The sequence below is a fragment of the Zymoseptoria tritici genome, chromosome 1 (assembly GCF_000219625.1).
Source record: "Zymoseptoria tritici IPO323 chromosome 1, whole genome shotgun sequence".
Lineage (NCBI taxonomy): Eukaryota > Fungi > Ascomycota > Dothideomycetes > Mycosphaerellales > Mycosphaerellaceae > Zymoseptoria > Zymoseptoria tritici.
Genome location: NC_018218.1, coordinates 4,174,786 through 4,201,571, shown reverse-complemented (window position 1 = coordinate 4,201,571; position 26,786 = coordinate 4,174,786). Strand labels below are relative to the sequence as shown.

The 26,786-nt window shown below is 52.6% G+C and overlaps 9 protein-coding genes across 9 annotated transcripts; 4 read left to right on the top strand and 5 right to left on the bottom strand.

Moving 5' to 3' along the window:
* Positions 1–904: 904 nt before the first annotated feature.
* Positions 905–3,091, top strand: MYCGRDRAFT_66834 (uncharacterized protein; the record flags this gene model as incomplete). Its single annotated transcript, XM_003857093.1, has 1 exon — positions 905–3,091. One exon carries the CDS (start codon positions 905–907, stop codon positions 3,089–3,091), a length of 2,187 nt encoding a protein of 728 aa, XP_003857141.1.
* A 1,092-nt stretch (positions 3,092–4,183) lies between these two features.
* On the bottom strand, positions 4,184–4,579 carry MYCGRDRAFT_102724 (uncharacterized protein; the record flags this gene model as incomplete). The annotated part of the gene is made up of 1 exon (XM_003856490.1): positions 4,184–4,579. A coding segment is annotated over one exon (394 nt), but the record flags the coding sequence as incomplete, so codon positions are not given.
* Positions 4,580–5,261: 682 nt separating this feature from the next.
* Positions 5,262–6,359, bottom strand: MYCGRDRAFT_107483 (uncharacterized protein; the record flags this gene model as incomplete). Its single annotated transcript, XM_003856489.1, has 2 exons — positions 5,262–6,050; positions 6,331–6,359. A coding segment is annotated over one exon (537 nt), but the record flags the coding sequence as incomplete, so codon positions are not given.
* Positions 6,360–8,635: 2,276 nt separating this feature from the next.
* HAF2401 (transcription initiation factor TFIID, subunit TAF1) lies at positions 8,636–12,617 on the top strand (the record flags this gene model as incomplete). Its single annotated transcript, XM_003857094.1, has 6 exons — positions 8,636–8,901; positions 9,133–10,795; positions 10,862–11,715; positions 11,776–11,968; positions 12,050–12,111; positions 12,521–12,617. The coding sequence occupies 6 exons, from the start codon at positions 8,636–8,638 to the stop codon at positions 12,615–12,617; spliced, it is 3,135 nt and encodes a 1,044-aa protein (XP_003857142.1).
* Positions 12,618–13,726: 1,109 nt separating this feature from the next.
* MYCGRDRAFT_66829 (uncharacterized protein) lies at positions 13,727–15,486 on the bottom strand (the record flags this gene model as incomplete). Its single annotated transcript, XM_003856488.1, has 4 exons — positions 13,727–14,339; positions 14,456–14,625; positions 14,728–15,102; positions 15,157–15,486. 4 exons carry the CDS (start codon positions 15,343–15,345, stop codon positions 13,727–13,729), a joined length of 1,347 nt encoding a protein of 448 aa, XP_003856536.1.
* Positions 15,487–15,745: 259 nt separating this feature from the next.
* MYCGRDRAFT_66828 (uncharacterized protein) lies at positions 15,746–16,599 on the top strand (the record flags this gene model as incomplete). Its single annotated transcript, XM_003857095.1, has 2 exons — positions 15,746–15,782; positions 15,838–16,599. 2 exons carry the CDS (start codon positions 15,746–15,748, stop codon positions 16,239–16,241), a joined length of 441 nt encoding a protein of 146 aa, XP_003857143.1.
* Positions 16,600–16,796: 197 nt separating this feature from the next.
* MYCGRDRAFT_78859 (uncharacterized protein) lies at positions 16,797–17,405 on the bottom strand (the record flags this gene model as incomplete). The annotated part of the gene is made up of 4 exons (XM_003856487.1): positions 16,797–16,827; positions 16,894–17,072; positions 17,140–17,257; positions 17,343–17,405. Coding segments are annotated over 3 exons (268 nt in total), but the record flags the coding sequence as incomplete, so codon positions are not given.
* A 746-nt stretch (positions 17,406–18,151) lies between these two features.
* On the bottom strand, positions 18,152–19,363 carry MYCGRDRAFT_84034 (uncharacterized protein; the record flags this gene model as incomplete). The annotated part of the gene is made up of 2 exons (XM_003856486.1): positions 18,152–18,475; positions 18,542–19,363. 2 exons carry the CDS (start codon positions 19,361–19,363, stop codon positions 18,152–18,154), a joined length of 1,146 nt encoding a protein of 381 aa, XP_003856534.1.
* A 1,014-nt stretch (positions 19,364–20,377) lies between these two features.
* Positions 20,378–21,685, top strand: SPR3 (subtilisin-like protease; the record flags this gene model as incomplete). The annotated part of the gene is made up of 1 exon (XM_003857096.1): positions 20,378–21,685. One exon carries the CDS (start codon positions 20,378–20,380, stop codon positions 21,683–21,685), a length of 1,308 nt encoding a protein of 435 aa, XP_003857144.1.
* Positions 21,686–26,786: the final 5,101 nt, after the last annotated feature.

Sequence of the window (26,786 nt, the reverse complement as noted above, 5' to 3'; positions counted from 1 at the left end):
TACACAGCCGATCCGCCGCAGCCAAATCCTGCGGTGTTCGAGCTTGGATTAGTCCGTAGGGCGCAGCAGAGCGGCCTCTCCGATCAGGCAACCATCGTATCGTTGTTGCGGCACCGCCATCCCGATCTTTGCCGTGGCATTCGTACAGGGTCAAGCCGAGGTGAATCTCAGCTTTCGCAAGGTTGCTCAATAATTTGATGCCAGTAATCCATGTCCATCTTCTCGGTATACACAACACTGATACCGATACCGGCGCGCGAGCTTGGTCATGTCCCTTTGCAGAACACATACAAGTACCTGGTAATTCTGCGAAACACGTACGAATGCCATAGCAGGGACGTCTTCCTAAGCGTACAGATAGCTCAGAAGTACGACTATAAAGCCGTACAAATAGCTTAGCGGGACATGTACAAGTAAGATAGCAAAGACGTGCTCCGAAGCGTACGGGTAAAATGGCAGGACACGTACAAGTACCATTGCAGGTTACGGACAAGTACCGGAGCGAGGACGTGTGACTAGGCGGATTAGCAGTACATGTACAAGTGCGATGGGAAGCACGATAGCAGGACATGTTTGGGGACTTGGCCAGGTCAACTTACGGGGCGTGCATGGCAGTCACCGTAGCTGTACATGGAGCTGGCTTGTGCGGGAGTCTCACTGAGGCCAGAGCGGTACCGCGGCAGCTTCTCAACTCATCATACGGACAATTCATTGTTCGTAGACTACTTTCGCATTGTCGTCGTCCTTGCCGGTAGTCGTTGAAGAGGTCGTCAAACCTCAGGCACGAAATAGGCGGGCCGCACCGAGCACGCCGTCTCGAGGTCTTGTCTGAAACTGAACTTGAGATTTCAACGACAACAACATTGGTCTACACATTTTCCCAAGCAAAGTACCATCCTTCAATATGGGAAAACGCCGCAAACGCTCTCACGACGAGTACGAGGCTGACAATCTCATGGGCGTTGGTGATGCCTTGTCACGACTCAAAGATGAAGCCTCTGGCGTCCCGCAGTCTTCAAGTACCGGAATGGCGAACGACGATGATGCAGGGGCCGAGTGGCAGACGGTAGATCACCGCGCGAAGAGGCGTAAGAAGCCTGCAAGCAAGGAAAAGGGCAATTATCCCTCAATAGCCCACTCGGTTCACTCGCGACTTCAAAGTTTCGTCAAGATTGGAGATTTGCAGAACCTTGCGCTGTACTTGCTCGCCGATGGCACCGCGCCGCAGTGGTGCTCTGTTCGACATCATGCGAATGTCAAGAAAGTGGTGGTCTTGATGGTCCCGGGTTTGGAGGCAGAAATGTTCAATGGCAAGATTCCTTTGTCGAAGGCGGAGCCAGAAGTGAAGACGGAAGACGGAGAACCGACCACTCAGCCGCCTGCCAATGGAGCAGCATTGTCATCAACGTTGGCCGGAGCTGATACTGACAGATCTGAAGAAGGTCAGACAAATTCTGGCAAACCGAGATCGCCAGACGACTACTACCCGTCGCCACTTGACAACGGTCGACTGCCGGAGTGCCTCAAGCCATTTGGTGATGTCTTTGAGCATCTGTGGCCCATCAAGACCCCGGGAGACGACAAATATGCCAAGATGCACTCTCCACTGGCTGCAATGCTCACTGCTCCCATGAGTAAGACAAAGGATGAGAAGAAAGGCAAGGGACCTCAGCCTGTGACTGAAGGCCGTGGTTGGAAGAACCAGCGAACGCCAGTGACCGAATTCCTCGCCTCGACCGAGGAGCTGACCGAAGAGGGCTATACACTGCATCCTGCACACTTCTCAGATGCGTCGACAGTAGAAGCTGAGGCCGCTCGTCGGATATCTACGAAGACATCTACCGATCACGGTTGGGTGGATACGAAGAACATCCCAACACTTGAGACTGGCACCATCGCAGAGAAAGACATCGAGAAAGGCGCTGTCACAGCAGGTAGGAAGGTGCTTGCAATGGACTGCGAAATGTGCATTACCTCGCCTGAAGGCCAGACACCTCAAGTGTTCAGCCTGACCAGAGTGTCGATCATCAATTGGGACGGTGAAGTCGTGCTTGATGAGCTTGTGAAACCCGCGGACTCCATCACCAATTACTTGACACCATACTCTGGGATTACCGCTTCGATGCTAGAAGGTGTCGCCACAACCCTCGAAGACATTCAACAAAAGCTTCTCACCATCCTTACACCCGATACGATCCTCATTGGTCACTCGCTCAACAGCGACTTCAACGCCCTCCAGATCACCCATCCATATGTAATCGACACGACCCTCATCTTCCCTCACCCGCGTGGCCCACCCCTCAAATCCTCCCTCAAATGGCTCGCCCAGAAGTATCTCAACCGCGAAATTCAGAAAGGCCACGGCTCCACCGGACACAACAGCATCGAAGACGCCCGCGCCTGCCTCGACCTTGTCAAACAGAAATGCGAAAAGGGCAAAGCATGGGGCACCTCCGAAGCCAGCGGCGAAAGCATCTTCAAGCGTCTCGCTCGTGCCTCACGACCAAAGAGAGACAAGGCAAATCCTTCCGGCGACGATGAGCCTCGCTATGGTGCAGTCATCGACTGGGGCGAACCCACTCGTGGGTATGGAGCTCAAGCGAAAGTCACCATCGGCTGTGAAAGCGACGCCGAAGTCGTGGCAGGGATTGAACGCGCCCTCGCCAGCGACGAGACCAACTCTTCCATCCCTCCAGGCGGCTGCGACTTCATCTGGGCCCGCTTCCGCGAACTCGAAGCTCATCGAGGCTGGTGGTCACGCTCCAAAGCCGTCGACTCGGAGGCCTTACGCACCAATACCACCTCAGCCGCGACCGCCACCACGCTCGAAGCTACAGTGGCCGCGACCGCGCAGCGCATCAAAGAAGTCTACGACGGTCTCCCAGCATGCAGCGTGATGATTGTGTACAGCGGCTCGGCGGATCCGCGTGAATTGAATGAGATGCAGGCTATGCAGGCGAAGTTCAAGGCTGAATATCGCCTGAAGAAGTGGGATGAGTTGAGTGTCAAGTGGACGGATGTGGAGGAGCAGAAGCTGAGGCGGGCGTGTGAGAAGGCGAGGAAAGGGGTGGGATTTGTGGCTGTTAAATGAGTGGTGTGGAGGGACGAAGGAGATGGAAGATTCGAATATGCGAGGCTCGTGTCACGGCTTTGCTGCGGGTCTTGGTATTGCGAAGGCGATATCGGCAGCCGGAATTCACAGGGTCGCCGAAGAGAGAGCATAGCGCACAAATCAGCACTCGTACAATCCTCTTCTTCGATGCGTTCTCGTTCTGATCTACGCGGCTTGTCCTGCGATTGCGCTCGCGACTCTAATCTCTTCGCCGACAGCTTCCATCTCTTCCGCACGTGCAGCTCCTTCATCTTGTCCCTTCTGCGCTGGCGGCAATTTGGCAGGCTGCGTATCATCCACCCCTCGCATCACCACATCCGGTACTGCAGGCACACTGCTTTCCTTCTGCTCCACCTCTTCTGCGCTACCCTTCACCTCCTCATCTACAACCTCCTCCCTCCTCTCTTCGCTTCTCTCGCCCTCGACCTCACGCTGATCCTTCATTGGCTTCTCCTCTGCGAACCTCTCTTCGCCTTCTTGCTGCTGCTTTGGGAAGAACTGCCCCGCGACCCGTTCCACATTATCAACCTGTCCATGCGGCTCGAAGATCCGACTCATCAGTTCTCGATGTCGGTCTTGATGATGGGTGGCGTGGTCGACGGGCTCCTCATAAGGAGAGGCGTCGTCTCCATCGCGTACGCCACTGGCGGGTGTTCCGGTTCGGGGAGACCGAGAGCGGCCGTCGTTGTCTTCTGCAATCACAAAGTCAGCATGTTTCCAATCTCCAGCGATGAAACGACAGCGCAGGTAGGAGTCCACCGACCTTCCATCCCTTCTTCCCATCCGGCACGTTCCGCCTCCTTTTTCGCGTGCACTTTTCGCAGGTTGTTGGCGGAACTCACACTACGCATGTCTGGCCTTCCATCTTTCCGGATCAACACCCCTTCCGCGTTACGTATCGGTTTCGTGCGAGTCTTTTTACCGGAGCCGCCGGTGCCGCCATCGATGTTGTTGGTGAATTGATCCTGTGGTGAGCCCAGTTGGCTGGGAGTCGCGGGAAAGTCAATGTGCCGTTCCAGCGGTCCGGCGATGTGCATGGCGTCTGGTCGACGTGCTGCTGCGGCGCGTGCTGCGCTGTCGGGCGAGTATGGTCCAGGCGGATTGTAGTGGTAGCCGTTGGGAGCCGCGGGACCGCCGCTCCATTCGTGCTTGTCCCATTCTTGTGGTGCTACTTGCTCTTGTCCTTCAGTGTGAGGATCCGCTGCGGCACCTCCACGTCCGCTCCGACTCCCGCGACCGCCACGTCTCCCCTTGCTTCTCCCTCTACCGCCGGCTTGAGGTGAATGACTTTGCGTTGGTCCTCCAGCTTCGGCTCGCCATGAATCTGGACCATCTGTTGGCTGCGTGGAAGTTATGAATCGGAAATTGTGCTGTGAGGCGGATGGCTGCGAGTGTGTATGCGATCCATCTGAAGGCGCGCGACTGCGTGGATTCAAAATGCCATCGAAGGGAGCAGAAGTCGTAGCCGCTGGGTATGTTTGGCTGTCATCGCTGTGGCCGCTCCGTGACATATTTGGCATCAATGGCGCGAGTTTCGGTCTCTTAGAACCATCAAGCATGGGCGACTGATATGGTGAAGGCCGATCGTCGGCTGAACGCTTCGTAGCTGGATTTGCGTTCACGGCAGCCCAGCCGCTGGAGTGACTGTTGTGCCTTTCGGGCCCGGTGCTGTGAGGCAAGCCGCTCGGCGGTAAAGACTCGGCTGGCCGCCATCCGGATAGGGTGGATGCCGGAGGTAATGGCTCTGCTGAGCGAAGTGGCACACTAGATGCAGGATGAGAGCTAGACTGCTCTCCCTTTACGAATGGCGTTGAATCCGAGGACTGACGGAACCTCTGAGACTCCAGCGTTGGTCGCGCAGGAAAGCTTGGTGGTCGTCCCATATCCGGCGAAGCTGCTGAACCAGCGATCCGCATCGGAGGTAATGGCGCGTGCGGCGGAGGATGCGACACAGGGTGATTGAGATGATGGGATTGAGAGGACAACGGATGATGTTTGTGCGGGTGGGATTGAACGTGCGGTGATTGATGCGAGGGCATACGTGCTGAGTGTGGCTGCTGCTGTTGCTGTTGAGCAGGCTCGTGGAACGATCCTTCAGGATGAGACGATGAGGTCGGAGGTCGGCGTCCATTGGAGAGTTGAGGAGTACTCAGGGCGGTGTGATCCTCCATGCGCTTGAGTCGATTTTTGATCAAATCCATTTGCATGTTGAGCCCGTCGACCTCGTTCACACGGTTGGTCAAACGTTGCAGCTGTCCAGAGATGATCTCGAGATCACCAGAGTCGTGCCTTGATCGATCCGATGGGCCGAGTTGACGCGAGCGCACCTCGTTGCGCACCTCGTTCAGTGTTCCGGCCACGCTACCCAATTCCTGGTTTAGACGATTGACAGCCATCTCCATGTCGGCGAACTGGCGACGGTGAGACTCCAGCATGCCGGTGTTGTACGAAACCTGTGCTTGCAGACGAGAAATAGCACTTGTCCAAATGTCGGTTGGCATTCGGTCGACGCCATTGCTGCCGCCAAGAGAGGGATGGCGAGTGTGCCCATGATGGTGTGAATGTGGAGGTTGTGGGTGCTGTTGCGGTTGGGGAACGGATCTGCTCGGTTCGCGGATTGCCATGTCTGTGGCGGTCATAGATGCAGTACGCGATCGGGCACTGCGGCTGGTGGCTTTCTCCATCATGAGATTTTTCTCCAGAAGCAGCAAAGCTCGATCGTCAGACCAGGGAGCTAGTTGCAAGAAAGATGCTCTCCCATGGCGAATCGAAGTCGTGAGAAAGAACGAAGCACTCGATCAACGATGCAGGCCGTCGGAGTTTCGAGTGGGTGAGTATGTTGGCTGAACGGACCAGTGACCGTGCCGTATAGGAAGGAATTGTGTAATTCGACTATGCGGCAGCGGGCGGCCCCAATGGTATAAGGACTCCGGCGGAACTGTTGAACAAGGGAGGCGCCGTCAGCATGGCGTCTTTCTCTGGGGGTCGGAGGCTGTGTCACTGCTGCGGCTCGTATTACTACCTAGCGGCACAAACAGTGATGGACAGCACAAGGAGATGCCAGTACGTGGGCGGACAGCTTTCATCTCGAGTCTCCATCTTCAAGCAGATTCGATCTTCGGAGAGCCGTCCGGCAACGCCACAAGGGTTGTTGCGATCTTGCCAAACATGGTAGGCGCATGGATTCGAGATCGGGAATCGGAGGGATGCAAGCTCACCTAGCAGGGTACAATGGAATGGTATGCTCGTTCTCTGCACTCTTCAGCATCGCCGTCGTCGATGGTATAGCAGAGATGGAAGAAACCAAAGAAGAAACAGCGGTACCCGCATGCAGATAAGTCAGGATAACGAGCACGGGCTGATCCTTAGCAGCAATCCTCTTAAGCAATTTGGTTTGGCCTAACTACATCGTTCGGTGTAAGATGTACCATCGTATCGTCTCATCACCACTAAGCCACATCCGGAGCAGTAATGCCTGTTTTTGCAAAACCACTGCCGATGGCGCCTGTCCAATGAGACGCCTCATCGGAGACTGAGATCTCATTTGCCCTAATAATCTCAACTTGCGCAGCCATCACTCCTTGGCCCAACAAGGATCCCACTATTCCTCGCTGTTCCGGCGCCGGGCCTGTGCTGCTGCCAATCGAAAAACTTTTCCCGGACCTGGTCGCTGTTTTCACCAGGATCCACTCGATCACTACGTCTGGGGCGTGCCGTCGTGTCATCCTCGTAAAAGGGAGGCTCGCTGAGGTAAACAGTCGGACAGATCGCTTCACATGCTGTCGGATTAGACGCTAACGCCAAGGGTGAAGTATACACGATCCGCGGGCAAGGGGAAGAAGGAAAACCTGCCAACTGTGCCGCATCCTGTTGTCATGTGCAGGGACCTAGAACTATCCGACCGGTATTCGCCGGGATGCATGTACTGAACTCTTTCGGTCGCGGAACATGTACAACAACAGCAATGCAATGCGCCTCCGATCACAGCCGGTGTCTAGGATGCACAAATTTGATACGTGCACGTCCCAGCGCGTCTATATGGTTCCCAGCGCATAGGTGGTCACATCAACGGTTTGGCCTCTCGGCCCTCTCCCTACTTTCCTGCATGCCTCGATCTTGACACACACTTGCCGCGCCGCACTGCACTGTTTCGGATCGCGCAGGACCCACTTCTGCACAAACCATCGCTTTGCCTACTTTTAGAGGTGTTGGTGCCTCTGCACACACAATGTGCATGAGCGATAAAACACAGTGTGCACTAAGCATCTTGAGGACGGCCGTTATGCGCACATTAGTATGCCTTATACGGTAGCCCCGGAAGCTGGCAGTATACGTCGATACCGGATATACAACTCGACTGCGAGAAGACGTATCTAAATGCGGTCTTTCGCGATCCTATACTCCGCGGCAAGACGTTTAACTGCCTCGAGCCTTTCTTCTAACAAAGGCATATGTTGCCGTCGTCGATTGTCTAGGCTAGCGTCCTGTTATGTGCACGATTGTGTACACATACAGTGCACACGTGCACACGACGGAAATCCTTATATGCACCGTGCACCAACACCTCTACCTACTTTCATCAAAGTGCAATCTTAGCGTTCGGGCATCTCTAGCCCGCCCGTTTCCCACTAACACGTCTGCACGATCGCTCCTTCGTATCTGCAATAAACGCATGTCGCCAACCGAAGCTCTGTGGCGCTTATACTCCCACGCCATTCGTGGAACACAGTTTTGCGGAACTCGCGAAGGTTTGCGTTTAGAGACTTTCCCTGTGCAACCGTTGTTTTAGAGCGTATAGCCGCTTTCTTTGACCTTTCTCGTCCGTTCCTACATACGTACCAGTAGTAGTAATAATGTATGCGAACTTGCGAAGGATGCATCGCGAGTTGCGCGTTCAACCTATTGGCCGACATGGGTCGCGCGAGTAGGCGACTGCTGGCCTCAATGATGACATTTCGGCGGGCCGCGATATCGAGAAGATGAACGTATTACTTGGACTGTCGAAGTAATGATAAACCCGGTAGTAGTAGTGAAGAACAACGATGCAATGACTCACCAAACCATCGTTCATGCGCCGGACTGCGATGGACTGAAGCAGGCAACTCCTTGCATCAACTCTGCTTTTGAGAATGACTCGTGGTCTTGTCGAATTACAGAATTTCTTGCATAAATGCTGCATGTGAACTTGTACTTAGTAAAGTTGTGCCTCAGGCTGCAACGAGAGTTTGGCTCGTGACTCCACATGCTAGGCTTAGTCAAGCTTCACGTTCCACGGAAAGCGCTCTCTACCTTACCTCGAAGTGCATTCCAGAACCACAAACCCTCACGCACATTCACATAAATCATTCACGATCGTCGGCCGACAGCTCCGCCTCACTGAACGCATCGACGCAGTTCGGTCATGAGCGCACACTTCCACCACCCTCGAGCCTCATAGGCGCACTTCCGATATACGACACCTCACACAACACCGCGAACATGCCGCACGCGACCGAGGACTCGATGGCTGAAGAGCTACGGCTGATGCAACAGTACACTGGAGGAGGTCTTCCGGGATACGACGAGGACGGAGCAGAGCCGGCCAGCTTCGATCAGACAGACAAAGCGGAGGATGCGATCGATTACGAGGACTTCAGCGAGGACGATCTGCCGGATGAGGAGGAGCCGACGAACACAGGTGGTAGAGGCGGCGATGATGAGGAGGAAGAAATGCGCGGTCTCTTGGCCAACTCCATCCCCGATGCGCTCAATGCACGCTCCACTCAACCGACTACCAATGGACACGATGCGTTCGATGAGAAGGATGATGCAATGGGCGAGCTCTTTGGCGATGATGGCGGTGAGGATATGAACAACCTCTTTGGCGAAAACTCGTCTCCAGAGGAGCAGCGTCAGCCTGCACCACTGCCCAGGCTCGGTGGTTTGGCACTGCCATCCAAGTCTGGCCTCTCCCTGCCGGCCTATACTGGCGCATTCTCCCATTCTCGTCCGCAGCGTCGGCAAAGTCCCACATCGATGAGTCCTCCGCCGATGGACTACTCCGCAATGTCGCCCGCGAGCATGACTTCTGCAGAAGATGAGGATGGTCTGGACGCAAACGTTGCACTCCAGCGACGCCTGTTCAAAGATTCGAGGAGGCGAAATGCAGGTGAAGATGTGCTCACTGGTCCCATCGACACCGACATGGAGCTATTCCACACCCTCTATCCCGGATACGAAGAGGCTTGTGCGCCTCGATTCGTCGACCTGTTCCCATCCAGGAATGTGGAGTACAAGGGCAAGGCGCCTCTCAAGCCACCGAAAGCGGTTTTGCCAACGAAGCCGGTTCTGAGCCTCCTTCAAGACCAAGAGCGCATGTTCAAGGCAGTGACCACGACGAATAAAGCTGGATATGAGAGCACTTTCAATAACAGCATCATTCATCTACGTGTGGGTAGTGAGGAGAAGAGTGACAGCGACGACGAGCTGGACGCAATCGATTTTGACGAAGATGAGCGGATTGGTGGTATTTCCATGCAAGACCTGGCTCTGATTTGCCAGGATTGGGACGCCGCAAGCATCGATGGAATCTCGTCTGTTGAGGAGCTCGCAGAGAGATCATTCGAGGGCAATCTCAACGATGGCGATTGGGATGCTCTGGAGCAGTCTCGACCAGCCAAGAAGCGCAAAGTCAATCAGGGCCACCTCGATGTCCAGCTGTCGATGCGTGACATCAGTCTCTCCTTCGAGGAGCCTGAGCGTGCGGTCGCGAAGTTGGCCAAAGCTGTCGCACTCGACCTCAACGATCCCAATCTTCTCATCGATGAGCATGCGCCGCGGACCAAGAGGCAACTCAAACGCATGCCCGGCGACGTCAAGCGCGATGCTGCTCTCAGCCGAGATATCGCCAAACGCTACAACATCAGCAATGACCAGGCTTACGACCTGCTGAAGGAGAACCATCAGCACAAAGTCCGAAGCACACTCGGCAGCATGGCCGTGGAGCACAGCTTTCCAGCTACAAAACTGCAATTCCCATTCTACAAAGTCGCCTTGGACAATAAAGCGAAGCGCGCATTTCATCGTCCTCAGCTGGATCTCAAGGCGTCGATCGGAAAGGAGTACAGATTTCAGAAGCCAAAGCACATCAAGAAGAAGAACGTTCGCGGCAAGGATGCAAAGGAAGTCTTTGCGAAAGCAGAGGACCTTTCACTCGGCGACAACGCATCGCTGCTCATGCTGGAATACTCTGAGGAAGCGCCGATGATGCTGTCGAATTTTGGTATGGGCAATCGCTTGATCAATTACTACCGTAAGAAGGATGCAGATGATTCAACACGGCCCAAACTGGAGATCGGCGAGGCGCAGGTACTCCTCACACAGGACAAGAGCCCTTTTGCCAACTTTGGACACGTCGACAAAGGTGACACCGTGCCTACCATTCAAAATGGCCTGTTCCGCGCTCCCGTGTTCCAGCATGACGCAAAGCCCGTGGACTTCATCATTGGTATCAGCAGTACTTGGGAGGGTGGCGACCGCTTATACTTGCGCAACGTGGAGAATTTGCACATTGTTGGCCAGCAATTTCCACTCGCCGAAGTGCCTGGTCAACACTCTCGCAAAGTCACGGACGCCGCGAAGAAGCGTCTCCGTGCTCTTGCTTTCCGTATCTACACGAAAAGTCAGATGGGTCGTCGAGATAAGGTATTGGACAATCACACGCTCATGCCCCATCTTCCCGGTCATGACATGCCGCAGACTCGCAGCAAGATGCGCGAGTTCATGAAATACGAGCGCTTCAACAACAAGGGAGAGAACGGTGGAGGTGTATGGGTACCGCAGCCTGGCAACCCCGTGCCCGATGCCGAGACACTGCGCAGCTGGATCCGACCTGAAGATGTGTGCTTGCTCGACTCGATGCAAGTCGGCGTCCAGCACCTTGCTGATCTCGGTCTTGCTGAGACCAAGGAAGCCGAAGAAGACAAAGACGCCGAGGAGGGTAGCACCAACCTGGAGCTGCAGCTGGCACCCTGGCGTGCGACGAAGAACTTCCTGAACGCTTGCCAGGGCAAAGCCATGCTCACGCTTCATGGCGAAGGAGACCCGACCCGGCGTGGAGAAGGCTTCAGCTTTGTCAAGACATCTATGAAAGGCGGCTTCCAGCCCATTGGCGAGAGTGTCAATGACAAGATTGCTTCCAAGTCGAAGAAGGACAACGGTGGACATTCGTATAACGTCGCCAAGCAGCAAAAGGCATACGACGATCACATTCGCAAGATCTGGGATGCTCAGAGGGAGAGCTTGACCAACAACCAGGAGCACTCTGACGATGACATGGAGGACATCCGCGACGCGGACGGCGAGGACAGCTATGGCCGAGTGCAAACTCCTCGATCCTCGTTTGGCACGCCCGCCGCCTTCTCCTCCCGTCCCGACGACGACTACATGAGCCAGTTTAGTGGACACAGTGCAGGTCGTGGCGACCGAAGCCTGGTCATTGTTCGCAGCGGCGGCGTCGACGAATTCGGTCGCGAACGCCCTGAAGTTCGCGATGTCATCACTAACCCAGCGGTCATCCGCGAGTACAAGAAGCGCCAAATGGAGAAGCAGTTCAAGGATCGCAGGTTTGTCGCATGTCCCCATTGACTTGAGTTCAGATACTGACCACCACTCCTCACTCTCAGCATCGCAGAATTCAAGCCCACGGGCGACGCCGAGAAAGACGCCTTCGCCAAGCAACAGCTTGAGAAGGAGCTCTTCCGCGTCAAACGCAACGCGGACCGCCGTGAGGCGCGCGAGAAGCTCAAGCATAAGCATAATAATAATGCCAATGCAGCCGCCGGTTCTCCCGCCGCCGGCTCCCCCGGTCCCTCGGACGTCGATGGTCCCGCGTCAGCCATCACCGCCGGCGGCGAAGGCACGACGCCTCAAAAGGGTCCCGGCAAGGGCCGGCCGAAGGATGGAACGGCGCGTAAATGCGCAAATTGCGGCCAGGTCGGTCACATCAAGACCAACAGAAAGTCAGTTATCCATTTCACTTGTCCTTATTGTTTTTCCAAGAGTCGTTTGGTGCCGGAGGTGCAGAGGGAGCCGAGAAAGAAGAAAGCCAATGTTGAGGGCGGCGGCGATCACGGAAAGCAGCAGCAGGGTCCGAAGAAGTCGAGGAGAAAGTCCGCACTGAAGGGTGCTGCTGCTGCTGATGGTGATAATGCTGCCACCGCTGCTGTTGACAAGGCGAAGAAAGTTGCGTTTGCAAAGGACACGTTCTCGGCGTTCACTTTATGAGCGTGCTTTCCATCGAAAGAAGTGTTCTGAGCAGGCGAACAAAAGTCTGCAGAGTTTGCGATGGGAGGAGACTATTTCATACTTGCACTATTTTTCTCTGCGTTCTATTTTAAGAAGAATTATTGCTGACATGTTATCTTCAAGGCTTTGTCCCATGCTGAACGGCACGATGAAACCCGAGGACGCGAGTGCTAATGGTGATAGCTCGTTTGGCGCTGTGCCGGCTCCGTTGACGTTGTAAACCTGCTTGCTTACTTGCTTGCTCGTTGTCGATGTCGCCTAAGATTCTTCCTGGTCTGGTCTCTGCTGTCCGGTCTCTGCTGTCCGGTCTTTCGGTTGCTTCCACGGACGGCGACCTGCTAGCTGATGTAATGGAAGATGTGGAGAGAGGGAAGTGCTCGCTTGCACCCTCATTGAATGGATACGCAGGAATTGAAAGAGAGGGATGTGGACGCGGAGCAACGCTCGCTGCTGTACGATGGACTGGTGCGGTGGCAGAAGACTGATGAAATGATGAAATGAGCGCGGTATTGCTATGAGCAGCTTTCGACAGCACGTCTCGGCCTGGTAGACATGTAAAACATACACCCGCTGTACGATGTCGGTATTGAAGGAAGACCGCTACAATCGCTCACGTCCATCTTGCGTCCAATGTGACCTGTACTCATTGGGAGACCTTGTGTATCTGCTCGCGATGTCTCTGCTGGCTCATCATACGTGCCCTGACAAGCACTTCGTAGAAAACTAGGACATGGTTACCATTCATTAGAGTTCATGTCATTCAGTGTCGTTACGGCTCGATGCTATCTTCTAGCGAGCATGTGGGTCTTCTCATGTAGAGAGCAGCAGCAGAAGCGCACCCAGAATCATCCATCCCAAACTCCTCGCTAATTTTCGGTTCTCAGGGGTATCAAGCAAAAACTCGCGTGACGCCCTTGCACAACAGCCATCTTCTGTTCCTCCCTCACTCCATCCTTGAAGCGGATATGTCGCGAAAACCATCCGAATTCAGAACCCATCCCGCACTAATGAAGGGTTTTCAAACGCCGGAGAAGTGTGATCATCAGCCACTCGTGCTGACTGCGGGCTTTGCGTGGGTCCAGCTGTAGACCTGTGTCCGATCAGTCGGCTGTTTGGTCGTGTTTTGCGCGAATACGAAGGGCAAGGTGGATGTAGTGCGGCGATGCATGGTCGCGGCGGCTCGACTTTGACTCACCGCGATGGTAGCTCGATCCCGGCCATTCACACATCCCATTCGTCTGCCGTGGTTGTGCAACTTGTAGCAAATCGTAGCAAATCGTAAAAGTCGAGTCCGCCGCAACGGCGATACATATTGATGTCGAGAAAGAATCACAAGAACTCACTGCTTTCCTGCGCACTGCGTCTCAGCTTGCGGCTGTACACCTTGCGCTTGTCTTCGCCACCCCAATACTGGTCGAAGATCTCTGGATTGACCATGGCTCGAGGATCGAACTTCTGCACCTTGTCGTCGATCGCGGCGGCGATGGCGTCAAGATGTGAGCTGATCTCGTCTTCTTTGACGGGAAAGTAGCAGAGAGTGCCTTTGCTGCTGACGCGATGGTGGTAGATGGGTGTTTCGAGGGTGACGCGTGGTTGAGCGTGTGGGAAGTTGGGAGGGATGTGCATCTTCATAGCAAAGATGCCGCCGTCAAGGTTGGACATGGGCTCGCCGAACAAGGTGATGTTCCAGACGAATGGATTCTTGGGGTTCGGTAAGCTGAACTCCATCCTGGAGCCGGACGGTTTGGCATCGTCCCACACCGATTGAAGCTGAGTGAATTGAAAGGCGAGCTGGGTGGCAAGCTGTGTACCTTCCGCGACTTGAACAGCTCCTGCCTGCTCCCAGCTCAACTTCTCCTCCTCCAGCTTGTTGAGGACCGCTTCGAAGCGGCCCTTCAAAGCTTTGTAACCAAAGTGGCCTTCGCAAGAATTGGGAGGATATCTGAATTGCAGGACGTAAGGCTTAGCGAAGTCTCGGAAGTGTTATGCGGCTTAATCTGATGGACCAGGGGCCCAAGGCACGAAAAGTGCACGCCTTCTGACCATCGATTGACTTACTCAAATTCCATCCGACTGAAGGCTTTGCCTTCGCGCTGATCACCCACATGCTTGTCAATGGCCTTCATATAAACATCGTAGTACCAGAGAAAGCGACGCTTCATGAGATCGGCGAAGGGATCCCATTGTGATGAGTCCAGAGCAGCGTATGTGGCCTCGGCATCGTACTCCTGAGCAGAGACTTCAGTCGAAGGTGTCGATGAACCAGTACCGGAGCCCTCGCCTGGCGATGGCGAAGAAGCAACAGGATGGAAAGCACCACTGCTCTTCACTTTCTTAAGTGCCGGTTCTGATTGATCCGGCTGCATGTGCAACAGGCTTTCCAACCGCTGAACCACCGAGACGCGGAGAGTCTCGTGTCTGATCTTGGCGATGTATGCGGCGGGATTGGCTTCCTCCTTCTTTGCTGTTTCGTAGCCCGGCTCGTTCTCGTATGGGTTCGAAGACATCAAGCTCTGAATCGACAAAAGCACGCTCTCCAGACCTTGTGCACTGCTCCACTCTTCACCAGGTTGTCCACGCCATGTGCCGAGGATTGAGAGGCAGACCTTGCCTTCTGCGTAGATGTTCGGGTTGAAGCGAGTCTTGCCGTTGTTGGTGGTGATGCATTTGACGGTGGGTGATTTGATCGGGTAGTCTTTGGGGAACTGTTCAGTCTGTTAGTCGAGGAGCGAATGAGGTCCGGTGACACGATGCCTCACCTTCATCTCAAACTCGAAGAAGCCAAACTCGTAGGGTGTCTCTGGAGGACCGATGATGAGAGCTCGAACATGACGGACATCGCTGTCGCGGCATGCCACTGTGATGGAGAGATCGTTGTCCTTTTGAGAGCCGGCGATCTCGCGTGTGATTCTGGCAATTGCGCCGTTGGTGTTGGTGGTATTCGCCATGGTAGGTGAGGTGTCGCTTCAAGGTCGCAGCTAGGTGGTCGATTGGTGACTGCAAAGGCCGAGACAATTGCTCATGGTTCAGGGCTGAGTTGAGCGAGAGTTGGAAGAGTTTTGGAGCAAAGGTGAAAGTGTCTCATTCGTGCAGAAGCTACTAGAGAAGGGAAAAGGTGATTGCTCGAGTGAATGTCGCAGACAAGAAGCGACTTGAACCAAGAATCGAGAGCTTGCTGGAGCTCCATGGCGCGCTGCGGGAGAGGCGCCAGCGGACGCAGGGTCCACTATGGGGAACTGAACATGACTCGCGCCGTATATCTCACCGTGGTAACGATATGACCAGAAAGAACATCAACCAGACTTGGATCTCCTGCTTGGGACGAGCGTTCACATCAGCCTCATCAACATGGTCGTCTTCGCCCTTTTGATCATCAACAAAGCCGGTAAGCCCAAGCCCGACCCAGCGACTACACCTCCATCTAACCAAGAAACACACAGGCGGCCTAGTCTACCACCGCACCTTCGCCCCAGGTCTCCAGAAGATCGACTCAAACGACTACTTGATCCTAGCCGGCACATTTCACGGCGTGCACGCCATCAGTCGAAGCATCAACCCGGTACCTCCTCTCCCTCAACCGCCGGGCAACCGCAAACCTCAGACCACGGGCATCGAAAGTCTGGAGAGCAGCCACTTCCGATTGACGTGTTTCCAAACGCCGACGGGCGTGAAGTTCCTACTGATCACAAGTCCGGAACAGCCAAATACGGAATTGGTCGTGCGGAGGTGCTATGAGATTTATGGCGACTTCGTGATGAAGAATCCGTTCTATAATCTGGAGATGCCAATTCGGGTGGAGAAGTTTGATCGTGCGCTGGGGTCGTATCTGGTCAGACCGTCGTGAAGAATGGCGATGTTCTGATGTTTTCAACATGGAGAAGTGACGCGATGACTGGAGTTGCCCGCCACGAGCTGGCTTATCATGGACGGATGCACTCCCGTTCTTACCGCGTCGATACGTACAGTTCGAGGTCGTGCGAAAGCCTCGACTTGTTCGAGAAGAGCAGCGCAGAGGCACAGTGTGCGCCGCTAGATTTGCGTCTGGCCGGCATGGTACTCCGCAAAGTCTTTGGTAGTCAGAATTCAGGACTGCGTCTCGAGGAAGAAATTGCTAAAAGCGGGCATGGAGGCAGTGGGCACTGGGAGACGCTGGACTGCGCGAGCTGGAGCAGCATCCTTCGCTCTCAGGCGTCTCACGATATCGGTCTACATTTCAGCAATGCAGCGGCATGTTCACAGGGAGAGAGAGGAACGTGTCAGCTTGCGGTCTGATATGCCTCGTAAACTCCATTGCTCTCGTTCTCGTATCGTTCAATCAAGCAAAGCATCCCGTCCTTTCGGTCGCGACCGGTCATCTGCTTACTCCCACCGCGCCAATTCCATGCCACTCCTCCTTCCCTCCACATCTTCATCTAACAGCAATCCATACCTAAAACAAGTCAGCACCCGCCACCTCTCACATCACGATCTGAAGGTCCGTCGATTCAAGAACTTACAGCACTCGCAACAATCCGCACAACACTCGCAACCCTCCTCACAGACGAAACAACAGCACAGCGTCGCGAGACACGCTCCCAAACATCCGCGGTCTTTGCTCTTGCGCTGCTGCTGAGGAGGAGCGTATTGCGGTTGCTGGTATTGCATCTGTTGCGGTGGGTATTGAGGACCAGCGCCACTGTGAGGAGCATGTTAGTCAGGTGCTGTTCGTTGGCAGGAGACTGCTCGATAGAGGATGTGCGTACTATGCCTGAGGCGGGTATTGCGGTTGGCCGTATGCAGGCTGTTGCTGGCCGTAGTAGCCTTGAGCGGACATCTTGTTGGGGTTTGATGTGGTGGAAGGTTCGGTGGAAGTTGAGATTTCTGTATGTAGTGAAAAGAATGTCAGGCGCGAGTCGAAGCGATGAGGGTAAGGTGGGGTAGTGCAAGGGAGATGGGGGACACTGACAGTTCTGCTGATAAGGTTTGCTGTTGCGAAGCGATGCGGTTGGGACGATGTCAGATGGGAATGGGTGAGGTGAGGCAGTCCAAGGAGTCGCAGGAGCCGAAGGAAGTTGTTATGAACAAAAAGTGTAGAAGTGAAGTCGAGGAAACGGTGATCTCTGCCGGAAATATCGCAGCATTACGTGGTCCTCTGCGCCGGCTGACGGCACAGCCTCAAACAGCTTAAGATCACAGACCACCGGGAGCGGGCAAGCCACCTGCACGTTTTCTCAAATCGCTGGAGCCTGGAGCCTGGACCTTTGTTCGGTCACGACACGAAGCATTTTCTTCGGCAATTTGTGTCAATTCACTGCGATGTTCGTGAGTACCGCCTCCACGAAGAAGAAGCTGAATAGTCGTACACTCCGCCATATCCGTGTCGCTGTCGTCCTCCGCCCAGCCACGCTAGCGACGTGGATCAAAGGCTTATATCGAGGCGAAGCATTCTCGATACGCGGGCCGTTAGAGCCTAAGTCGTGTCCGGGGTCGATGAGGGAATTTGATTCATTATGATTGTGGCGTGTCCAGCGGCATCGGAACACCTAGATACCGAAGTTACAGAGACATGTGCTTCGGAGATGGAAGAGTCGATGCTTCAGACGGCGTCAGTCCGCTGAGCCTTCATAGCTAACTTGATTTCTCCACGCTCGACATGCTGGTATGCTTTTCCTGCCTCGCCATGCAATGCAACGCCATACATATAAACATTCAGTAGTCCCTTGTCACATGTGGTCCATCACGCCCAATTAGTCCAGCTCCATCGCTGAGCTTCATTCACTCGCCGTCCTCCATGAATCCTAACACATCCAACTCCGTTCTGATGACTCTCTCAAACTCCTCCCTCTCCATCCCGGCATTCCTCGCCAAACGAAACAGACTCTTTATATCCGTGCTGATGTGCTGTTTGATCGCCACCAGTGCCCGGTCATCGGATGAGCTCATCGCTTCCGCTTGCTGTTCAAGTCTGTCCACGCTCCCTATTGAGGCTGTTGGGGAGACGGCGCGGGGCTGAGAGATGGACGTGTCGTTGGTGCGAGTGGTTTCAAGTTGAGGTGGCGCAGTGTCGGTGGTCGCATTTTGTGACCAGGCGGAGTGAGGCTGTAGGGAAGAGAGATAATTGGCTTGCTGGGAAATTTGGTTGCTGGATGTTCCTTGCCCTGTGACTAGGGAGTCGCCGTTGAGCGTGCTATTGCCCAACTCGCCGTGGTCTTCATCTGGATCGTGGGAGTCGAGAGCGGGCTGGACCTCAGAACCGTAGCGGGCGAAGTAGTCCGCTTCAGTTCCTGTGCGTGGTCGACTGCCGGACGTCATCGCTAATGTCGAAGATGGCACTGGAGCAGGCGAGCGTTTCGGCGCGGGTGTCCGGCTTGGAGTCTGGTCGTATTGGGCCCAGTAGTCGTCATTGTCATCCTCATCCTCTTCCTGTTGCGCTTCATGCGGCGCGTGGCCGTCGGATGTGCTTTGGATTTGTGGTGCGGCCGCTGGCTGCGAGAGTGCTGCATCATTGGCCTCGGAGGGAGATTCGAACCACTCATTCGCATCGCCAGTGTCGTCCAGTGTCCGCAAATCCGCCAACTTCCACCCTGGTTCCGTCCCGCCGTGCTCGTCTTTCTCACAGTAGACATATACAGGTAGCAGTCCAAACTGCTCCACCTCGATCCGACATTGTAACGTCTCTTCATCCAACCGTTTATATCTCGCGGGTCGAGGGTCCTCCAATTCGAGCTCGCCAGAAACGGGATGTGGTTCGAGGTCCATTTTCTGGATTACTTCGGGTAGTCTCGATGCTCGTTGCGGATCCCACGACAATAGTGGAAGCCAGCCATCATTGCCAGATGTGGTCAAGAAATTGACTCGTTGTCGTAGGAGAGGTGATAGAAGTGGTAGCAGGGCGGGAGGTGGTCGCGGCGAGACGAAGGAGGTAGGAAGGCAGGCTAACAGAGGTGGAAGCAGATCGCGCGGACTCGGTGGTGGAGGGAGGTGCATTTCGTAGAGGTGTGAGTTGTAGCAATAATGTCGCTCGTCGTGTCGCTCGTCGTGTAAGCTCTTGTGAATGTCCGCGGGGTCTATCGTACTGAGTCTTGAAGGTGCGGCCTGTCGGGTGCCTGAAACGATATGGCTGTTACGTCCGTACAGGAGAGGTAGAGGCAAAGATGAAGAGCAACAGAGAAGCCGATATACTTAGCTTGCAGTAATACAGTAGTGGCATGTTCATACTACTCTCTCAATCGATGTGGGCCTGGAAGCGCGTTGCCGCAACTGAACCGCGAAGTCTCCTTGATCTCCATTGATCCGGAGGCCTTGGCGACCTGGAGGAACGGCAATTGACGGCATTTCTCATCATCATCACTTCAACTTCATCACGAACATGAGGTGTCCATCGTGACTTCACGTCCCGGGTCCATCAGTCTGTCGACGACATCGAGGCGAATCCATCCGCATGATCGGCGCCGATGCAGAACCTTCAGAGATCTCTTGGATCAGCTTGGTCGACAGCGTGAAGTGCAAGCGCCTGCGACCCGTTTCAGAGTTGGAAGCAGATCGTGTTCAAGTCGCGTCTATTGGAGGAACTGGTCCATCATCACGAACTTCATCTCTTCGACTCTTGGTCAGGACGCTGGTTCTCTCTTACCATCCTGTTGTTCGGATGCACACCATGTCTTCTGCGGCTGCCACGGTCTCGGTGCCACGACCGCCTGATGAGCCTGACATGTCTTGAACAAACAAATCCACTGGAAGACACAATGCGGCTCGGGGTGAAGTGTGACACGCCGACTTTCTTTCATTATTCACGCCTTTTTGTTTGCTTCATTGTTCGATTCGCCGCGTTCTTTCTCATTGTCCCATTCTATTCAATACGTTCTCTTCACTATGCACTAACATTCACTTCAACACATTCATTACCAAACCTCCCTTCGTGCTGGCACGATCTTTACAACTCACGTTCTCTACATTTACACACTCGTTAACCGATTGCACCCTTCAAGCATCACAGCAAAAATGAAATCATTCATTACGTTCGCCACGCTCTGGGCAGGCTTCACCTCCGCCGCTCCAGTATCAACCCACGTCTCTGGTGGTCAGGAGCACATTGTCATCATCGACAAATCCCACCCAACACCACCAGGAGTCGCCGAAGTCCTCAGGAGACTCGAACTCAATCCACAACACTCCGATGTCCGCCACATCTTCAACAACAGCGCCTTTCAAGGCTTCTCCGCGTCCATGAAATCCCACTGTCTCGACCTCCTCGCCAACATGACCGATGTCTCCATGGTCGAGGCCGCGATCTCCGTCACGCGTGGCGCCTCAGCTCCCTACGATACCCGACCCGATGCACCGTGGGGTCTACAAGGCATCTCGACATCCGCCTCTGTCAGCGGTAGTGCTTCCAGGTTGGACCACACCTATGCATACTCCGACTCCTCGCTCGGCACCGGCGCAGACATCTACATCGTCGACACGGGTGTCTACGCCGAACACAATATCTTCAACGGCCGCGCGAAGATGGTCTGGTCCTACAACCAAGACATGTCGGATAAAGACGGCCACGGCACCCACGTTGCCGGCACAGCAGCAGGCGACATTCTTGGCGTGGCATCCAAGGCTCGCGTATTCGGTGTCAAAGCCCTCGATGCCGATGGTGGTGGGTGGTCGTCCAATGTCGTGGCGGGCATCGACTATGTCATCAAAGCCCACGACGCACGCAAGGCCGCCTCCGACCCTTCATTCGCCGGCTCCGTAATTTCCATGTCGCTAGCTTCCACTGGTCGAGTGGAAGCCATCAGCCAAGCAGTCAATGCCGCCATCAGCGGAGGGATTCACGTCTGTGTCGCAGCAGGCAATAATGGCGAAGACGCCTGCAATTCGTCTCCCGCTTCCTCCGGAGGCTCCCACGGCGGAGCTATCACAGTCGGCGCAGTGGACATTCGCGGTAAGAAGGCGAAGTTCTCGAACGACGGCGACTGCGTCGATGTCTATGCTCCGGGTGTGGACATCGTGAGCTCCTGGATCGGAGAGAGGAACATGATCAATTCGCTATCCGGGACATCCATGGCGGCGCCACATGTGACTGGGATCATCGCTTATGCCATGGCGAACCGTACATTGGCTGAGAACCCTGGTCTCATGAAGGAATGGATACGGATGGTGGCTTTGCCGTTGGGGAATGGGATGTTGTTGGCCAATAATGGCGTTCAACAGCCGGGCGATGCTTCGCCAAATGGGATGATCGGGCAAAGAGATGTCGGTTCGGTTTGGAAGATGGCAAAGATCAGGGTGCCGTGGCGGTTTGGAATGAGGAGATGAGGCGTCAGGGTGTACAGAGACGAACGGCTGGCTTGCAAATTGGTCGAACGGTATGAGAGTCACGATTGATGAATCTATGAGCCGATTATGAGCTGATTACTTACTGCATGTGTTCATATCAAAGTCGGCAGCATGACCATCCCCAATCGCTGTGTCTGACCATCTGTCTGTACTGCTGCCTCGTAAGCCTAAGTAAGGTTGGCTCCTTCCGCCCTTTCACGCGTAATTTCTAGCATACCATCATCATCATGGGATCCTGCGGGCCGGCTTCTTCTCCGTTTTGCGGGGCGCAACACTTCCCCAAAGCATCAACATCGAGCCGACAGCAATCTGGACCAGAGACATGTCTGAACAGGCTGCCCCGGCGAGCCACTAGCGCATTGCATTCTCAGAATAGTCAGAAAATCTGGACTCCTCCAGCCCAACAATCGGCTTGGATGCCCATGCTCTCGGCCTAGCTGATGATGTCGCTCGCTCTCCCGACCTCAGGACCACTTGATCGACCGCCTGGCCGCATCGACGGGCCGTTGTTCACACATGGCGTCTACGATGTGATCTACGATGCAAGAAGTCCTCCGAAAGGTGGGATCTCGACCGCGTCTGCCAGGATCTTGATACCGTGTGGTTTGAGCTCTGCTGGCCGTGAGATGGTGACCAAGACATGAGGAGCACTGCTGCAGCAGCTGGCGGCCCCGCCGCTCGAATCTCACCGGAGTGGTTGCCTCCCATCCATCACGGTCTGGGCTCTGCGTCAGACCGCTCGAAGTCGAGTCGAATTTGCTAAGGGTGCGTTTACCTCCTGTTTAATAATCAGTTATTTGGCGTTCTTGCATTTACCAACCACTGGCAGTCGTTTAATAGTAATTTACCGTTTAAGAGGTAAACGGTGCTATTAATTAAGTAGTAATTAAGTAGATCTATAGTGTTCTGTATAGAACTCGCCGTCTTAGCTATGTTGTCTACCTTACGCGTCTTCTAGCTCGCGTTATATACGTATGTTATATCGCTCTCGTTATTTAATTATTTACTTACTATAGATCCGCTCTATTCCTTAGTCGTCGTCGCCGTCGTAGCTATTATCGTACTCGTATACTTAATAGCGCTATTACTAGTCTAGTAGATTCGCCGCTATTATCGTCCTACTAGTATTATATAGATACTCGTAGATCTACGCGCCGGTGCTCGAGAGGCGTTTAAATATATATATAGACCTAAAGATTACTACTATAGCACTACTCGGTTAAAGTAGCTAGTGTTCTATAAGTTCGTAAAAGAGCTAGAGGCTCGTAGAGTAGGTAGAACTATAGATACTAGTATATTAGTCGCCGAGTAAGTAGTAATATTCCTAGACTTCCTAGGCTATAATTAGTCGATACGGTAGTTAAGAAGAACGTACTAGTACTCGTTTAGGACCTTTTATATTATTATTAAACGTATTAGTAAGATCGTATATTTAATAAGTAAGGAATATATCTAAATGCCGAGCTAGTATATACCGCCGCCGCCGTATAAGAAGATAATAACGAAGAAGAAGAACGATACTAGCTACTTACTATTTAGTAAGTTCTACTAGTTTAAGAACGCTATTAGAGCTATCGATAGTACGTTACTACTAATAAATCTACTAGAGGAAGTTAGAGGTATATAGAACAGTCGTAAGGGGACGATGTCGTAGAACGCTATAGTAGCTTATAACCTCGATATAGTATTCTAGTTCGTACTCGTTAGATACGAGGGCTCTATACCGGATAGTACCGTATTAAAGAAGGCATATAAGGAGGGATTCGATATGCCGCCTAGTCGGTATTACCTTACTAATAGCGGTTACTCTATAGTTAACGATAGGCTCCTTATACTATACGAGAAAACGAGGTATTATATCCGTAAGTAGAGGGTAGCGTAGTAGCGACCTAAGACGAAGGAAGAGCTATTTAATCTACGGCATTTATAACTACGTAATATAGTTAAGCGTATCTTCGGTGTCCTTAAGAAGCGGTTTCTAATCCTTATATAGGGCGTATATAGTAGGTATAGTATCCGTAAGTAGACGCGGTTTATCCTCTACTACTTCGTACTCTATAACTTTATTCTCTTAAGTAGTAACTAGCCTCTGTCTTCGGAACCGGAGTTATTAGGCCCTCGCGATAAGGATAGTAACGACGATGCGGACAGTAAGGATAAGGACGGATTCGATAACCTTAGAGATGTTAGTAGTAACCGTAGGGTACGCTTCCGAGATAAGATAGCTAAGTTAATATAGAAGGATTATTAAGAATTCCTCGAAATAAAGGGCTTAGATATAAGGGGACCTTAATTAGACGACGAATTCGACTAGTAATTCCGTAAGAGACTTAGAAACGTCGTTGTTATAAAGAATATATATATTTGCTAGTTAAATCGTATATATCTTACGCTAAGGCTATAATATAAACCTCCTCTAAAATACGCTAAGATTCTCGTATTTATAGATAGAGAACATCGCGGGGTAGGAAGATACCGCGCTATACTTAAAGCTTAAAATTAGCGCTAAAACAAGGTAGCTCCTTCCTAATCCGGACGAAAAACGACGAATTCTTAAAACACCTTTATATAAATCGATAGTATAGCCCTACTTTTATCTCTAGTAAGGTACTTAAGGGTATCTTACCTTCCTATACGCATCTCTACTATTAAAATTACTAGTTTAGCGTTAGTAAGCAACCTTTAATATTACCTTTCCGACTTCCGCTTTATTAACTCTACCTCCTTTATTAACAACTACTATATAGGCCGCCTTATATTATACTAATCGGCGGCAGCGAGCCTCTATAACTGTTAGAAGCACCTTAAGAGGGAATATAGGCTTATACCGAAAACAAATAGTTATAGAATGTAACGAGTCGATTCGATAAGGAAGGGAATAGACGAGAGCGTCCCCCGAGGCTATATACCCGCCCTTCGTATTACTAAATGCGTCCCTCCGCCTAGACTAGGCACCGGTCGTAGTCTAACGTCCGCTCGGGGGCCGTCGTACGCCCGTAAGGTTCGTCCCTCTATAGGATGTCCTAGTCTAGGCTAGATAAGATAGCACCGGTAATCTATAGTACTAGGATAGTCTAGGTTAGGACAGGTAGGAGGCGTTATCGTAAGGGTGTCCTTATAATAACTAGCCTACTAATTATAGTATGTCTAATATTACGCTAGCGCCGCTACTAGCGCCGCCGGCGGTAGTATTAGAGGTAGAGCTAGTTTAGCCTTTATAATAATCCTTCGTAGATACGACTCGAAGCGGCTACTTAGCTCCTTCTTAAGGTACGGTTTAGCGGCGACGGCGAGGTTAGGGTTTACTAATAACTCTATTAAAAGTAGGTTCTTATCGTCGTCGCTAATACCTTTAAGTACGCCTACTTTAGAGAGCTGTTTACTAACTAGCTCTAATAGGGTTTACTCCTTCTCCTTCTACTCGTCCTTCTTTACTAGGGCGGCGATAGTAAGCTATAACGGTATTACTATCTTTGCTAATGCCTTTAGATACTAAGGATTAACCTTACTAATAATAGACTCCCTCTTAGCCTTCTTCGAGCGTTCCTTATTATCCTTTACTAACTACGCTACTCTTAGGATCTACTTGCTTCCTTCTACCTCTTCGACCTTAACGTCCTACGACTCGCGCTCTTCCTTACCCTCGGCATCCTCGTCTATACTGCCCTCCGAATCGTCGCTCTTAATACTACGCTCGTTCTTATCTTTAGAGGGAGTAGTAAGGTTACGGCTATTCGTAGTATACTCCCTAGTAGCTATATTAGAGCCTATAATAGTAAAGATAGCCTCTTAGAATAGCGGACAATTATCTCTAAACGGCTTATACTTAGGATAAGCTTTATAATAAGCTACCTCGACGTCCTCGTCTACTAGCTTCGTAGGGTATCTATTCTATCTACTAATATGCTTTAAGTAAGTAGCATATAGTATATATGCCTTCTTTAAGTTACGCTACTTGTTTACTAACGACTAGTAGTTAAAGAAGCGCTACTACCGGTTATAAAACTTACGTATTGTTAGAAGCACCTCGAGAGGGAATGTAGGCTTGCACCGAAAACAAATGGTTGTAGAATGTAACGAGTCGATTCGATAAGGAAGGGAATGGACAAGAGCGTCCCCCGAGGCTATGTACCCGCCCTTCGTGTTGCCAAATGCGTCCCTCCGCCTAGACTAGGCACCGGTTGTAGTCTAACGTCCGCTCGGGGGCTATCGTACGCCCGTAAGGTTCGTCCCTCTACAGGATGTCCTAGTCTAGGCTAGATAAGATAGCACCGGTAATCTGTAGTGCTAGGATAGTCTAGGTTAGGACAGGTAGGGGGCGTTATCGTAAGGGTGTCCTTATATTGCCCCCCTCCCCTCTCTACAACTGACCTTAGTTACGGTAGAAAATTCACAAGCTGTTAGCTGCCAGATGTCCTAATCTAGAAGGATTTGCGGGTCCGTAGCGTCGCTATATTAATTTAATTCTTCTTCTAAACTTTCTCTCTTCTTTACTAACTACTAAAAAGTAAGTAATCTAGGGTAGTGCTAGTATAGTCTAGTTTGGGTCTAGCAAGGCTAACATTAGCGCAGACACACTATGTCTTCCGCCGCCGCGGCCCTCGTACGTAACGATTACGCTAAAAAGGTCCGCAACGGGGCTTTTAACCACAATCCGTGCTTTAATTGCATTAAAGACGTTAAGCTAAACAAAGACTTAACTAAACTGTGCTAGTTAGCGCTAGAGAAGCCTATTAAGGGCATTACTACTAAATGCGCCGGCTGTCTGGACGACAGAAATGCCGATTGCTTCTAGGTAGGATATTTCTGGACTGTTCTGGAGTCTTCTAGATCTAGGCTAACCTTAAATAGCTCCCTCCGGCCCGTAAGGACGAGTAGGACACTATTAATGCCTAGATTTAAGCAGAGTACGCTAATCCGGTAGTAAACGCGGACAATAGGAAGAAGTTAAGGAGCAAGGTGCTCCTATTTGCTAGTTCGATTAAGTTGTATGTGCCGTTCTGGCTTATTTTGGACTAGTATGCTAACAGTTAGCGCCTTAGGGAGCTTAGAAATAGCGTTCGCGGCCCGGAGGGTCTTA